At 41.0% G+C, this 16,670-nt stretch overlaps 2 protein-coding genes across 3 annotated transcripts in view; one reads left to right on the forward strand and one right to left on the reverse strand.

The window, feature by feature from the left end:
- The window catches only part of park7 (parkinson protein 7), a 339,990-nt gene that overhangs the window by 17,625 nt on the left and 305,695 nt on the right, over positions 1–16,670 (forward strand). The window lies entirely within an intron of this gene.
- On the reverse strand, positions 2,167–14,773 carry znf362a (zinc finger protein 362a). Of its 2 annotated transcripts, none has more exons than XM_083971311.1 (9): positions 14,584–14,773; positions 10,897–10,960; positions 9,621–9,828; positions 8,722–8,847; positions 7,073–7,394; positions 5,607–5,831; positions 3,823–3,901; positions 3,535–3,693; positions 2,167–3,436 (listed from the first exon to the last, which is right to left on the reverse strand). In XM_083971311.1, exons 2-9 carry the CDS (start codon positions 10,957–10,959, stop codon positions 3,314–3,316), a joined length of 1,305 nt encoding a protein of 434 aa, XP_083827437.1. In that variant the 5' UTR covers position 10,960; positions 14,584–14,773; the 3' UTR covers positions 2,167–3,313. The 2 variants fall into 2 exon arrangements, with proteins under 2 accessions (XP_083827437.1, XP_083827436.1); XM_083971310.1 differs by having other exon boundaries at positions 9,621–9,861.

Below are 16,670 nucleotides of genomic sequence, written 5' to 3' on the forward strand. Positions count from 1 at the left end.
GCTGATGATACATTTGTATTCATAATTATCGATTTCTTTCCTTGGTAATGCAGTGCAGAATGTGAGTAAGTACTGTGCGACCTCAGAACAATTACATCACAGTGATGAATTATAGATCTAAACCAAGTTTCGGGAGTCTGCTAAGTGGCAGCTAATGGAAACCAGTGGCTGCTTGAAAGTTGTTGTGATAATACATTAAGAAAATTAAACACCACTGTAGGGTTTGCAAAATCATCTGCAGTGCTGTGAAGTACTATCAAATTCAGATAAATGTCATGTGAAGTGATGAGTTCTACTATTAGCTAATAGTATTTTATACCTTTTTTGGTTTTAGTGCATTTCAGCCCAGTAGTCATACAGTTGTAGCCTAAAGTCCTTTACATTTTGTGTTTCTTCTGTGTTAATGTTTAGTGTGTGGGTACAAACAAGTTTTCATATCATATCTAATGGATGTTCAGATCAGACTCATACAAGATGACAATCACAAATAATTCACGTAACACAGATTTCTGATTTCAATCGTTACCCTCTCCTGGTTATGGTTTACTATTGATCAGCCAATTACAAGTCAGGTGTTGCATGGTGATGGCAAAATACACTTACTGTAGCATATTTGGCACTATCCTTAAAATTTACATTTAATACAGCAAGCCCATTCTATTATAACACTCACTGATTATTCAGTCCACGTGTTCACAGCACAGCAACGACAAATATAAACGCCCACCTGGCTGAGACCAGTGACTACAATGACTTGGAAGCCTCAGGACGTGGCTAGAGATCTTGGCAGGGAGTCGCAGAAAGACAAAAACAGCAGAGCTTTGTATGTTCCTGAGCTGATATAATCAAACAACTCCCCCGGTGACTGCTTCAATAGGGATATTAGGTAACAATTAAGGGCAAAAAAAGGTCAGAAATTCAACAGGAGTTCACCAGAGACACCAAGAAGAGAACAGACCTGCAGATTCACCAACAGTAGCCCCCACCCCCCACGGGTGGCAGGTCATATTTGCACAACATGATCACAGCACACAGTGATGTAGCAACATTGCTGATTTGGAGTCATGATTATGTTTACCTGGCAAGTACAAGTTCAATATTGACCTTATTCATAACTCTGCTGTCTATGTGCCATGTAAGTATGTGTGTGACACTGTGAACCTCCTGCAGAACACAGCTGCCTTCTCCATGCAAACGTTTGTGCTTCAGGGTTTTGCAGCATTAGAATGAAACTTGTTGTAGATCTACAGTTACAGTCAAATCTATTGGTAAAGTGAGCACCCATAGACGAGACAAGAATCCAACCTCGTAATGCAGAGCTTTTCTTTTCTTTTCTTCTTTTCAGGAGGAAGGAAGAAGGAAGTATATACAATTATACAATATATTGTTTGCACCTGCAAGATTTTTTTCTTTCCTGGGAGGAGAGCTTGAGTTGTGCTTCACGCCCACCAGTGTGATCATGTGACTTCTGGCTGGGGATGCAGATTGACATGGTACTTTAAGTCTCAGTATCATCATTCATCATTATGAACCTTTACGTTGTCACATTGTTTCCATATTACCTAATATTGCTTTTTATGCTTTAAATGAATCAATTAAACATAATGGCATAATGCCTCACATAAATAAATGGTGCATAATGAATGTGAATAGATTATCGAAACTCAACACAGGGTACCTACAGTTTCTGTTTGCATTATGTATGATGAAAAACAATATGATTTAAAAGTATTACAAAATGTTTTGTACTTTTTTTTTATCATCGTATGTTTACGGAGCTTTATTCCAGTTTATTCTAGCTCACTGATTAATGAAGCCAACTGAGTCATTAAACACACATTCACTGTTTACTTTTATGTAGGCTGAAAAGAGAAACCCAACACCTGCAGCACTGTGAAAAGATTGGTGTGACATAATATTAAGCACTGTTAATAATTTATAATAACCAGGTGTACTTTTCTTAGGAGAAACTTTTTTTGAGGAATGGTTTCTTCCTCTTAAAGCATGACAGTCATCCCTTGTGAAAAATGTTTAGTAAGATCTTATTTTTGCAAGCTTTGACTTATTTATGTGCAGTCAGGATAACTGAAACAGACTTGCACCACTATTTGTAACTATAGAATTATTTATTATAAAACAGACTGACAGTTAATATAGTTTATTTACAGTGTATATCATGCTATGACATAAAAGGAAACAACTAAGTGGATCCAATTTTGTAACAAAGTTAAGGCTTAAATGCATACAAAATGGCAAAGTGTTCATTCATATAACAATAGAAAACTTAATATTCAAATAGGATTGATGCTTCCATAACACATCATAGCTGAAAAAACCAACAGAGGGACCTAAACATGAACTCATACGTAAATGTGGCAGCAGCAGGGTGCTGGTGTAATGCTGTAGTCTTATGACTACATTTATTTATTCGCACACCCAGTTAAATACAAATTGGCCAAAAATGTACTGTAAGTGCCTCATTCATTGACTGATTTGCCATATAAAATGTCATATATTGGACCAATTGATGTATATTTGACTGTAGTGACCAGATTAAACTGAATCTGAGCATAGGTTTGTAATTAAGAGGAAAGGAAAACCATGAGTCACACATCCTGGTCAAGGTGACGGTGGCAGCAAGGTGAAATTACTTGAATAAAAATTCTAACACATTTATGTATGTATTATCTATGTGAGCATTATGGACACATAATTGGTGAAACATTGCAAACACTGACATAAAAAGTGGTACACAATATACATGAATACACATAATATAAGCATTCACCTTTATGTTCAGTTGGCCACCCGGCTAACGGAAGACTATATCTGATCTCTCTCTCTCTCTCTTTCTCTCTCTATGTATATATATGTATATATATTTATATATATATATACACACACACATACAAACAGTTTTTGCAAAGACTTCATTAAAGAAAGTAAAGGACCATATAAAAAAGACAAAGTAATCTGTTATAACGCAGAAAGTTTAAAAAGATTTTCCATGTAGCTGCCTAGAGCAATACCTTTTTTTTTCTGTCACATAGAAAAAGAAATTTTAGGCCCCGTCTCTTCCAGGCCTGAAAGTGCTGAGAAATCGTCTTTGGATGTCCCCGATAATACTATCTGGTCAGCAAGAAAAGTAAGGAGGATTTTCTCATCAAAGAGCCCCTCTTCACGAGATAACGAGAACAATCTGGCACATATTTGGAACCCACACGTGGGGTTCAAAGCCCCTCAGAGGGACAGTGAAAAATCACAGGAAATCTCCTTGATGGGTGCGGGGGTGGGAGGGGTGGGGGGTGGGGGCTCAGATGAGGGAGATCTGTATAGGGAGGGAGGGTGAATGAGTCCTGTGGTGGTGAGGGGAGTGATGGGCCACCACATGTTCCACCACTGTGTGCTTAGCCAGGTGCTTCATAAGGTACGTCTCCTGGCGAAAAGAACAGGAGAAAAACACGGGTTTAGATGATGTCACTGCCAAATAAATTCAGATTTTGGAATTGAACTCAACGTGGCTTTCCGACTCACTGAGGTGTATGCCCTGCCGCACATGCTGCAGCAGTAGGCTTTGGCGTTTTTGATGGCGTGTGCAGACATGTGGATCTGCAGCGAGGCAGAGTCTGAGTAGGCACGGTAACAGTTGGAACATTTGAAGGGCTTGTCTTTGTTGTGCTGCCTCTGGTGAGACTTAAACGAGAACAACAAAACGTAGACAACAGTTAGTCACATGTCGGGAGCATTGTGAACGTCTGGAACAAAACAATTCAAGCGGCGAGGTGGAAAAACATGGAGAGGAGAGCAGCAGTTGATGTTTACCTGCAGATTGGACAGCTGTGTGAACGCTTTTTCACATCCTGGATGCGCACATTTATATGGCCGGTCACCTGTGTGGATTCTGATACAAGACAGTTGAGACAAATATTAGTTACTTCTTTGCATTTACGGTTAAGATTCAACAACTTTATAACAGACCAGACTGTAGGTGCCGACCTGAAACACCAGTTCCTGTTTTCATAACAAGCTAATGTGAAGTTTTTCCTTCTAGTGGGAGTGGAAACTTTGAGGTTACCACGTCAGATAGTTTTGACATTATGGTTTTTGTGCTCACACGGTTATTATATCTTGTTAGATTTTTTTTCCTTATCTTAACTGAGGGAGGGATTCACAATTGGGTCATATCTGTCAGCAGTCAGGTTCTCACACTGAAATCTACACTCCCACCTCCTCCCATGTGGATCTGGAGTAAAGGTGTAGAATGACTTCAAATTAAATCATGTGAGTATCTTCCTTTTGTGATAAAAAAAAAAGCCGTCACTACTCAAATTAGCAAAAGATTCTGACCACACTTTTGCACAAGTGAACAAAGAGCATATAACAATAGATCTTCATAGATGCAATAAAAAACAGAAAAAACTCTGTCAGTGTTTGTTGTGCAGTACACACTCAGACTTTTGTAAATACAGTATATTAAAATATGACCCAAGTCGTATCTGTCTACTGCAAGAACAAACAAATCCTTTCTTGAAAGGGGGACTATGCAAATCTGATCACTTTGCAGTTGTTTTGCTAACCCTCCTCTCCTCCATGTGCATATGTTTTTAACGAAGCCAGTGAGAGAGCAATCCATGGAGCGGTGGATAATGTTTTATATCAATGTTACTATGTGTATATTTGTGTAGTTTAATCTGTCATAAACAAGAGATTGCGGGTTACGGGGCTCATTTGTGTCGTGGTGCTGCAGAGACAAGAGCTGGGACACTGGGTCGGAGGCTCTGATCTAAAAAGGTTGGTTTTCAGTCAAGGGACACTAAGTGGAAGGCAGAGAGCCTCCAGTCTCCCTGTAACAAGTTACAAGTCATTTATTTAACCATCACAATTACTCTTAAGATGTTTAATAAAAGTAAAAATGTAGCTTAGTTTATCTTAAAATCTTGCATAGTTCCTCTTTAAACATTGTATTACACAGCACCGAACATAGTTCTAATTCATTATCATTATTACGTTTTTAAATTCTTTAAAGAGGTCTTCAATTAGTCTGTTCTATTTCTTGTTGCTTGTTGTACAGGCACTAAAAGCTCATCGTCCTTGTTAAATTAAGCATTGGTATTTCTATGGAGATCAGGAAACCACTGAACTGGTAACTGCGACAAGGACATCTGCGACTCTAAGGGCCTCGGTGGTGTGCAAAAAAAATCATGAAGGATTGACTCAGAAACTGTTCTCAAAACACGCCCCAAAAAACTCAGAAACAGTTTCTATCTATGGCTGTCAGGCTGATTAACAAGCAGTCTTACTGGAGGTGCAACATATTTCATACTGTATGATTGTGCAACTGTCTTCAGACCTATGCCTGTGATATTTCTGCCTGCTTTTTTACTGCTTGTTTTCCACCACTAGTTATTACCATGTGCGCATGTTCCTCTGACGTTGTCCAAAACTTCATTGTAAATACTTGTTCAATGACGATAAAGGCTATTTAAGGCTATAAGGCTATTTCTGTTCTATGAAGGATTTTATTTGCACATCATAGAGTACTTAATACGTCTAAAATCATAAACTCCACTGTCACAAACACAAACTGAGCAATTCAAAGGTCAGACCTGGTGTGCTGCTGCAGGTGGGACAGCTGGCGGAAACATTTCTCACAGTAGGAGCAGCGGTAAGGTTTGACGCCCAAATGTATGCGTAGGTGTTGGGCCAGGTAGGAGGCGTTGGTGAAGGTCTTAGTGCAGTGTGGACACTTGTGAGCCTTCGCCTCGGTGTGCGTTTTAGAGTGAATCTGCATGTCCGACTTGGAGAAGAAAGTCAGGGGACACACTTTACACCTGCATTAAAGAAAACAGAGACGCAGTTAGAAGACACGCATGAAGAATCAGAAACACTTGCACAGGAACACGTCACGTCGTGTTGCTAAGTTGCAAACTTCTCCTCCCAGCAGTAGTACTACGCAAAACCCAGTGTCTGATTCATGAAACACATTTTACTCTTGTCCTTGAATCGCACTTCATGTTTGTTTTCCTGTTCGGGGAAACAGGGAACATCTGTTCACTTTCAGTATTGTTTTCAGAAGTGTAAAAATTGTAAACCCTACGGATACCACATTGTCTATAAGCTTAGATATTGAGTGGATGGGTGGGAACTGGGAAGACATTGTGCAATTCTATGACTGCTTTCAGTTCCTGTATACAAGCTGTGAGGCCTAAACCTGAAGTCATAACGGTTCTTTGTTTAGACTGGACAGTAGAGAGAGCTGGGAAAACAGGTAGAGAGGCTGAGGGAAGGAAAGATCAACTTGATCAGGAATCAAACCATATGGGACGTGCTGTATCCACTCGACCACCCAAGCACCGCAACTAGGAGCAGTTTTCAATCTAAATTTTAACTAAGGTCTTATCCCTGAGAGCTTGATTTCCATAGTTATGAATGATAAAGGTGGTCCCAGGGTTTTTGGTTTCTGCTGTGTTGGTGGGCAGAGGACAATTTTCCAGTGTGGTGCCGACATAAAGTTATATTCTCTTCTGTTGTGTTGTGTGTTCTGACAATTTAACCACTGGCTCTGTCAAACTGTGAGCCATGAGCCAGAGGAACTTGACTTTGTGAACTATGAATTTACAGTTTTTTGACATGACAAATTTCTGGCGACCCCCTGTCAATCAAGATGTGCCAGCTCAGATATTTTTGGGGCTTTTTTTTTTTTTTTTTGGCCTGGACAGGATAGTTCAGAGAGAGAGAGACAGGAAATGGGAGGCAGAGAAGGGGGAATGACATGCAGGATAGGACCGCCTGCAGTGAGGACCACAGCTTCAGTACATGGGCCGGGTGCTCTAGCAACTGAGCTAAACACCGCCCCAGCTCAGATATTTTTATGCTGCATTTTATTTGAACTCGATTTATATTTGAGAAAGTGAAAGTATAGAATACAGTTGTTGAAGATTGTGTGATGTTAGATAAAAACATATTTTTATCAGTAATTTTTTTTAAATCAATTACTAGAAATTCCAGGCGACCCCACATAGGGTCCCGACCCAAAGGTTGAAGAACCCTGATAGAAAGCATTCTTTTTCACCTGTAGGTTTTCCCCTCTTTGGCAGTGATGGTCACACAGTCGTTGCCTGAGGCGAGGATCGGGTACGGAACCACCAACAATGAAGATCCGTTTTCCGCTTTGATCTTCTTGCGGCCTCGCTCCTGCTTTGGAGGAGGGCCCAGGAGTCCCACAAGGCCCCCGCCGTTCTTCCCAGGCTCCATCCCATGACCGCAGGCTAACCCTGAGATGATGTGGGGGGTGGGCGCTCCGCCCAGTCGACTGTGGTTGCTGGAGGTGGGCGTGGTGGGGGTGATGATCTCTGAGCAGTTGAGGTTTCCTGTTCTGGATGCCAGCGCCACACCTGATTGGTGTGAACGTGAAGAGGAGGGCATGAGTGCAACCATTATTATCATCAAGGGGGTCAGACTTAACATTCCTATTAAAATGCAGCAGATAAATAAACTGACATTATTACGTTACACTGAAAATATAAAAATACAGAACAAACTTTGAGGAAAAAATTGTAAAGAAGATAATATATACTAATCTTTATTTACCGTATGTTCAAACTGAATTTTGAATGAATAAACAAATTTTTTCTACACCATTAATCTGAAAACTGGAAACTGTATTGTCTTATTTAACCGGGTTTATCAAGTTCCAAGTATGATCATAACCCACGCACACCTCACACCTGGGATGGAGGAGTAGAAATGACCTAAAATTAACGTTCATTCTGCTGCTGTCCCCTTTAATTTGTCCCTAGTCTGTAGATTATTTATGTCAGTAAGTGCTACATTACTAGAACCCTGTCCCTGCTGTCCCTGGGCTTGTGGTGGTGCGATAATGGGTAACACCTGGTTTGTCAGATAATAAGAAACAATGTTTTATGGCATTAGACATGGACTGATGAAGAATGAAATCTGTCTTGTCCCACCACTTTAATTATAGGGTTGCCTTCAAAAAAGCAGCCACGAGGTCTGAGCCAACACTGTTTATGTCAAAGATGCTAGATGAGATAATCCGTAGGCATTATGGTAAATTCCACAGATGGGTGGACGACACCCAGCTTTATGTTCTGCTGATTGAAGACGATAAATTCTCACTAGTTGAAGCCTGTCTGCTGCTCTTCAGAAATGCAGCAGCTCGTTCAGACAAAATTGTAAGTTTGAAGTCTGAAGGCACAGCAGTGGGAAGTCTGTGACGCAAGTTTAAACTTGTCCTAAAGTGTACACTGTAGCTCAGGAGCAACAGCGGGAAGGGAGCAGGAACCCATAATAGATTCTTTTCTTGGTTGGTTACACTCATAATAAAGACATGCAGGCTTTTGTAATCTGACCACTTTTCCCAACCGACGACAACCCTCCCACACCCACTTTTGTCGTGGTGTTTTTATCATAACTTTAATGTTAGAGTTGTTTTCCGTCACGTGTTGAGATTATCAATCAATCAATCAATCAATTTGTTTATTTCGGGCATGTCAATTTAAATCATCATCATCACACTTCATCTTAGTTCAAATAATACAATACACATGGCCGAAAGGGAAAGCGGGAGAAGCAAAAGCTTATCTAGTCCCGCCCCCATAATCCGTTCAAACAGAGGCCCAGACAGAGCTGTGCCCTGCATACCACACAACGACAAAGGTATTTGTTTCTTTCTTTGCACGACAAGGGCTGTGTGGTTACCTGAGACGTGGTTTGTCCTGGAGGGATGATCTATTAGTTGGCGCAAATGCCAGTCTTCCCATAATCCTCTGGCTTTTATAGCTGCCTTATCATCCAGATTCAAGTTTACATCCCCCAGAATACGACCTGTCAAAAAAAAATCAATTATACGATAAGAACCACACCACATACTTTACATCTGACAGTTTGTGTTAGGATTTTTATCAAAATTCAGAATATATGTGTCTTTGTCTCATCAACACAGTCATTTCATGCAGTGACGCAAACACCAGGGCTCCAGAATAACCTTTTTACTACTGTAGGAGCACAGTGGCCCCTGACTTAAAATTTTAGGAGAACATTTAGTGGTGCATACTGTAAATCAACTTTCAAAGCAAATATTCACATTTCTACAGCCTGCCACCTGTAGATACCAGATTCTGAGTCATGTCTATGGATATTCTCATTCATCCAGGTCATCGTTCTTTTTCTGGGTAAATTGAATCGTAGGCAACTGGACTTGTATTTGTCTGGGAAGACGTTTCACCTCTTATCCAATGGGCTTCATCAGTTCGTCAGCTAGTACGGACTAGTGAGACTTGTTGCGTACGAACTGATGAAGCCCCTTGGATAAGAGGCGAAACGTCTTCCCAGACGAATACAAGTCCAGTTGCCCACGATTCAATTTGCCCAGAAAAAGAACAGATTCTGAGTCGCTCCTTCACATTTCACCAGTGTTAAGAAAAAAATACCCCAGCATATTTACTGGTTGCACATGTGCAGGTAGATGAAAAATGTACTTGCGCTGTCACAAGGGGCAAAATGCCTCCATTTAGGGTCAGTCTGGAGCCCTGAACACAATAAAAAGTGATCAACAAATCATCAGCTGCAGTATATAGGGTTTGCCACAGTGGGAGTACCTGTGACAGAGCTGGAGGCGGGCCGGGCGTGCAGGGCGATGTCAGGCTGAGAGGAGCTGTGGCTGTGCAGAACTTGCATCTGCTGGGCTTTGGACATCCCGTGCAGGCCGCTCTCCACCTGACTGGGGGGAGCCAGCAGGGGCTGCTGGGAGGGGGCGGAGGCAGCGGGCAGATGTGGCGGTCTGATCTTCTCGGCCATCAGCTGCTCCTTGATTTTATTGATCAAGACTAGGTTATCCAGCTGACAGCCAGGAAACGACATTTGTGACAAGAGAACAGCCGTCATCAGTTGAGTCAGTCAGTGTCAGTTTATGACGCAATGGTTCCCTCTAATGGCTGACAGCTGACATTGTAACTAAAGCCTACATTTATAACACTGGTTCCTGGCTTTTTTTCTTTCTCCTTTTGGTTGTGACATCTCTGCTATAGAGAATCATGTGTGTGATTTAGCTACATGAGAGGATTTTCTACAGGTGAGATGAGATGAACACTTCCAGGAGGAAACCTGAACACATAGTTCATTAATAAAATAACAAACTAGTGGCCTGTAAGAGAAGAAGCCTTTTCATGTCACTGTGTTCAAATAAATCTGCTTAAGTTATTTACTTTATTTGTGAGTGTTACCTGACAAGATCCCACTATTCTCACATCTGTACACTCATTATGAAGCTAGTAGCTAATTAGCTTAGCTTAGCATAAAGTGTGGAGATAAAGGTAGAGGCAGCTAGCCTGGCTCTGTCCACAGGTAAGAGATTTTGTTTGTCTACAGAAACTAAAGTCCAAAAACAGCACATTGTCCTCCTGTGGCTATAGTGTTTATATTATAATTATATTATATATTATTATTATTATATTATATACATTATATAGCCTACATATAGCCTAGTTATATACACAGGTTATGCAAATACTCACATCACAACAACAAAATGTTGTTTCTACATTTCACTTTTAGTAAAGTTTACAACATTTTTTTACTTTCTAACACAGCCAGGCTAACTGTTCCCCTTTGTTGCCAGTCTTTGTGCTAAGCTATATGCTCTTGCCTGCAACTTCACATTAGACATAAGAGACGCATCAATCTTCTTCTGTGTCTCTTTGGCAAAATGCTAACGAATGTATGTATTTGTGAAAAAGTTGATCTATTCCTACAAACACTGCATCATTTAAAACACACAAACACACAAAAATACAAATCAACATATATACGCATTGCAGTGATTTTTCATCGTGGTAAGGTTCAGATAAGCTTGCTGTAGATGCCAGCGTCACTCACCTGGCCGGGCATCGCTGGAGGCGGTGGCCAGAAGTATGGATTATTAAAGCGAGGTTCAGCCATCCTGAAATGAAGACACAAGAGTCATGATGAACAAAACAAAGGCAACACCCAGCTCCTCTATCATTATTTCTATCAGGGAAAATATCTATCAGTCTATGAAGTGAGTAGTTAAACAGTGGCTCCACTTAGAAGGAAGAACGGTGAGACAAAAACTTCAATAGATAAATCAAAAATCAAATATTTTTTCCCTAACTTCTATACCATAAATGATCTTGCCACTCCCCTAGATAGATTGTCCATGGTTGGGAACCACTGCTTTAAAAATGCACTGTAGATGGGACTACAGATGGACATTAGAGCTAAATCAGGCATATTTACAACAAGTTTTTGTATGTTCATGAATATGCCGAGTCCCAATACAAAAAAACGAATTAATGAAATGAAAATGAAATGTGTGGATCTATTGGTAGCATAGAAAACAGGGGTTAAAACATGTGTCAGTAGCTCTCCACCCAAGCAGCAGCTGACTGTTTGATGTTATAAATTGAGATAGTTCCAGTCTTGTGATTGTGCATTTACAAAGACATTCTGTATTAGTTCTCCTTGTTTCTTTAAAGTGCCAGATAAGACCTGGCGTCCTTTCTCTGAGCTTCAGGTCAAGTCAATTTTATTCATACAGCGCCAATTCACAACATAAAAAAGTGTAGACCCTCTCTTTGTACTGTAATAGTATTTACAGAGAGACCCAACAGATCCCACCAAGAGCGAGCGCACATGGCAACAGAGGCGAGGAAAAACTTTCTTTTAAGAGGCAGAAGCCGTGAACAGAACCAGACTCAGAGAGAGCGGCCATCTGCCTGGACCGGCTGGGCTGGAGATGGACAGAGAAGAAACTGAGAGGAGCCGCTGTGGTGAGTAACGTCAGTAAGAGACATTTTTGAGAGGAGGATGTTGAGGTGATTGAGGCAGAGGATTTCCAACCACAAGCCTCCATCAACCGGCCTTTCTGCCTGAGAGATGCTCTCACGTGATTACAACAGTTAGTTAGGGAACTCCACGAAAATGGTTATCTGTGAAAAACAGAAATGTTTAAAGTGATGTGGTTGAGATTCTAATCTGTGGCCATCTGTCTGTCTGTCTGTCTGTTTGTTGCCTCCTCCACACGTGGGGCCCGGCTGCTGTAAAGTGAGAGTCTGATGGGGAAACAGGAGAAACAGCACGACCTGAGTGGCACACAGTCTCACAAGCTGAGAGATCGGTAATACAACAGAATACAATGAACGAGGAGGCTGCAGAGTCCACACTGACTTGTAAGTGACACAGCATTTTTCAAGGTTTTCTTCTTCTCATCTCATCACGATTCTCCTTTTAAATGTTAAGAGTTGATTTTTAGAGGTAACAGTTAAGCGCATGTGTTTGAACCAGCTGCTGGTTCCACACTTAGAAACATTCAAATATCTAAAGGCAGACAGAGCAGCTCGCTGTTCACGTTGTGATCCGGAGGCCTTTCTTTCCATAGCTTCTCCTCTAAACCCTGTATGAAGTCCTTTTTTTTTTTTTTTTTTTAAACATTTTGCATTGCGTGCTTTGGCACACTTCACCATTCCTAAGTCTGTTTGGCTTAGCGGAGGCATAACACAGCCCACGTCTGCAGGCCAAGAGAAACAAAAACGATACGTCCAGGGGTACGAGCGTACAGTAAACCCCACAAAATATTTCTCTAATGATGCCGGTGGGGGATCAGTTTCACTTCCTGGAGGCTTTTTCTGCCTCCGGGGAGCAGGCTCAGGAGTTTGACTGCTGCCCGACATCTCTGTGACACACTTCACACAGAAAACATTTAAAGCTTCTCTACATGACTATTGTGATGTCCTACTGTACATTCATCCTGATTGGTAATGTGTCACATTGACCATGCCATCAGAGAGTCAGATAGATGCCACATGCCAGCGTAAGGAACTAAACGGCTTGTGACACTTTTACCACCACAGGTTTCATTTCCTACACAAATGTAGCAGAGTTTCAGTTTGTCTTTTATATTTTTAGCAGCCAGTAATTGCTCAGGTTGTCATCATTTCTTTTAGGCTGGGAAAAGATTTGCACATCGCGGGTATTTTTTGACACAGGTGAGTTAGAGAAGAACTCAATAAGTCTTTGTTCTGTGTGGCTGCAGGTAAGTAGGCTATTGTCATTAAGTATCGTCATATTACTTTGTTGACTAATTGGTCACTTGTTTTCTCTATGTTTAGGATAGTTTTCCAAAAACCTGAGCTGACACATTTGAATAGTTTAATCTGACCATCAGACCTGTCCTCACATACCAGTTTTGCTTATACGCGGGATGAAGAGAAGCCTCTTATTTACTTATCACTTATTAGGTTTTATAACAGCAGATTGGTGATTTATTAGAAAGTGCCCTTTTTTGGTAAATCATCCCTGGGTTGGAAGTCCAGTGGCATCCTGGAAAGCCAAAAGATATTATTTACATGATCTAATGATCAACCAATTTGTCATTAAATTAACAATCACTGACAATCTATTGTTTACAACTTACAGAGAATCAGAAAGTGGTCTACAAATACTGTAGCCCACCAGTACAGAGACCACTTTACTCCATGCTGTTAATTGTCTAATAGCTGTTTTTAGATTAGCAGCTGGATCTGTTTCTGTAGGCCTGTTGGGTGCTGTAATAATCCTACAGATGCTCAGCAGTTACATGTAGTCAGGGTCAAGAAGAGTCACCAGAGTGGTGTGCAGGTATAGGTAGCATACAATGCAAACAATTAACTATTGTATAATCTCCACAATTGAGTGTAAAATAAAACGCAGCAGTGTGATGACAAGGATGAAAACATCTGGAGGAACATGCTGCTCCATCCTCCAAAACTAAAGTTAGAATTAACTTTCCCCCTCTCTGTAGCTATACCTGCTCATCTGGCTTATCCCTCCGTTAAAAAGCAAAAACAAGCCGAAGATGATCTGTGCGATCTAAAACCGTGGCAGCCTAAAAGCAGAACATCTCCGACCTGCTGCCGCCGCCGCCGCTGCGCCTCGGTCTCTCCGCCGCCTCTCCCACATTCTCAGACAGTTTATTAAAAAATTTCAGACAAAAGGAAAACAAAAATGGCAGCCCTGTCTTATTTTTATAAGCACTGGACGCCATATTCTGCAGATCCGAATGTTATAAGCACACATTTCCCCCCTCCAGATGGACTGAAACGCTTTAGCGACGCGCCTGAGTTGAAGCATATTTGCATTAAGCGTACGAATGATTGTTTACTTTGATTTGCAGGTTTGAATAGCCCGGCTCGAGGAGGGGAAGAAAAAAAAAACGCCTGACACTTCCTACAACAATCACCATGCTGAATGCTCAATGCTCTGCAGCTACACCGAGCCACGAATCCAAACCTCCATGTTAACACAGTGACGCGCGCGATGGAAGCTTTTATCCCCTCGACAGCAGAAATGAAACCAGCCTTTATCCTCCCTGCGCCTTTTTTTTTAATTGCAACTTTTTTTTTTGCAACGACTTGAATAGAAACGGTGGCGAGGCGACACGGGCAGATCAGTGTGTGTGTGCGTGTGTGCGTGTGTGTGTAAGAGTGAGAGAGGGAGAGAGAGGGGGAGAGGGGAAGGAAAGGAAATAAAAGCAGGCAGAGAAATGACATGGAGCGGCCAACATACCTGAAGCAGCGCGAGGAGGGAGATTTTATAAAAGGATCAGTCTCTTCTTTCTCCTCGCTCTCAGTCCGACTTCAAACCTTCCGGGTCGCCTGCTGTTCACTTCTGGGTGCTGCAGGCGAGCGATTGTTCAGCGTGAAAACACTGAGATGAAACTGGCTTTTTTAACCCATTTTCTGGTTTCTACTGTGTGTGTGTGCGCGGACGCTGGCTATTTCCTGGCAGCGGCTGTGGTCTCCCCCTCCCCAGCCCCCCCCCCCGCGCGCTGCAGCGGCACACTCTACTGCTCACGAGCGTGGGAAGTTGATGGTCATACATGTTTTTTCCTGAACAGTGACATTTGTGCTATTCATGACTTCATGTATCTCTGTATATATAGGTGTGTGTGTGTGTGTGTGTGTGTGTGTGTGTGTGTGTGTGTGTGTGTGTGTGTGTGTGTGTGTGTGTGTGTGTGTGTGTGTGTGGCTCACTCTCTCCACCATCATTGACAGCACTCTCATATACACTGATAATGCTGCTCTAATCATAGGGCCATTCTACCCTACAAAGGCAAAGTGCAGTATCTGCATTTTTTCCCTTTTTTTTTTGACCAATCAAAAGTGTGGCATCTTCTCTTCAATCTGATAGAATTTGATATTGGTACTGCTAAAATTTCCAGAGTTATTGGGCTTTTTATTTTGCTGTCCATCCAAAAAAGCTATGTGAAACCAAGGCAAAGTGCAGTATCTGCAAAGAGTAGCTGTACTCCCTACATTCTATCATTTACTCTATAATTCCATTGGAGTAAAACCAAGGCAAAGTGCTGTATCTGTAGCTAATACCAAGCCAAAGTGCAGTATCTGCACCAAAACCAAGGCAAAAGTGCCGTATCTGCCATAAAATGGTCAAAATTGGTCAGAAAGACAAACTACAAAATACATTTAATTCAGTCCACCGTTATCTAATCAATTATAGTCTTGGTAGTTATTCATAATTTGATGCTTAAACCTGACAATGAAAAACACAAAAAGCAGTTTTTCTCAGTTTGGCATTTTTACAGATACTGCACTTTGCCTTTGTAGGGCAGCATTATTAATTATATGTATTATATATATATATATATATATATATATATATATATATATATATATATATATATATATATATATATATATATATATATATATATATATATATATATATAAATTATATATTATAAATAAAATTATTATTATTATTGGTGTGTGACAGTGGCAGTGAATGTATCACAGGTGCCATCGAGTTGAAGCTCTGTGTACAAGCTGTCTGTCTGTCTGTCTGTCCCTGTGTCTGTCTGTCCCAGGTCAGGGCGGTCAGCCACAGTAAATATGAAGTGTAATCCTCTCAGCAGCGGCAGCAGCAGGACGACAGGCTGCTAATATGTTCTGTGCTGAGCTCAGCAGGAGAGGGCACTGCTGCTACAGCGACTGATGACCATGGTGCTTTACATCTGAAATTATGATGAATTATAATCCCTTCACATCCAACTAACCAATAAGCCTATACTGAACCACCTCACTAACCACACTAGAATAAACAGAAAATTCAAATGGTCAGTGGTGTTATTTTATATTCAAAATGATTTGGGTATACACTCGATTTTCAATTTGTTTATTAGAGTGAAACAATTTTAGAGACTCTTATGTCCATTATAAACCCAATTACTTTTCAAAAAGCTGCTCTTGTATGTAGATGTTTGTAAGGAGTGACTTTGAAACTTCCACATGAAGTTTTTAGGTGTAATGACAAATAAATCATTCACTAATGTTACATTGATTCATTCAAAGTATTAACAAAACAACAAAAAACAAACAAACAGTGTATGTGCTGTCAGGTTGTGAAACATCCTGGACTGGTGTACTGTACCTATTTGTGTTTGGTGGTTGCAATGCACTTTTGAGTATTGGTCACTCATTAATCCGTGCTCATGTAAACATGGAGGACTTTAAACCTGAGGGGCTTTTCACCAACTGATCTATAAAGTTTAAAAGTAGCAGAGATTGATTTATTGACGATGTAGCGATCCTTCTTCTTCACCGGATCGTCTGCTGCCAAATGTTGAGGAGAAACAC

This window comes from Trachurus trachurus (genome assembly GCF_905171665.1).
Source record: "Trachurus trachurus genome assembly, chromosome: 5".
NCBI lineage: Eukaryota > Metazoa > Chordata > Actinopteri > Carangiformes > Carangidae > Trachurus > Trachurus trachurus.

Excerpts from the sequence above, each read along its gene's own strand:
- znf362a (XM_083971310.1), bottom strand. The coding sequence starts at position 10,959 with ATGGCTGAACCTCGCTTTAATAATCCATACTTCTGGCCACCGCCTCCA. Across the intron at positions 5,832-7,072 it reads AAAGAGGGGAAAACCTACAG|GTGTAAAGTGTGTCCCCTGA; the intron begins GTGAAAAAGAAT and ends TCTTTAATGCAG. Across the intron at positions 3,437-3,534 it reads GCGGCAGGGCATACACCTCA|GAGACGTACCTTATGAAGCA; the intron begins GTGAGTCGGAAA and ends TCTTTTCGCCAG.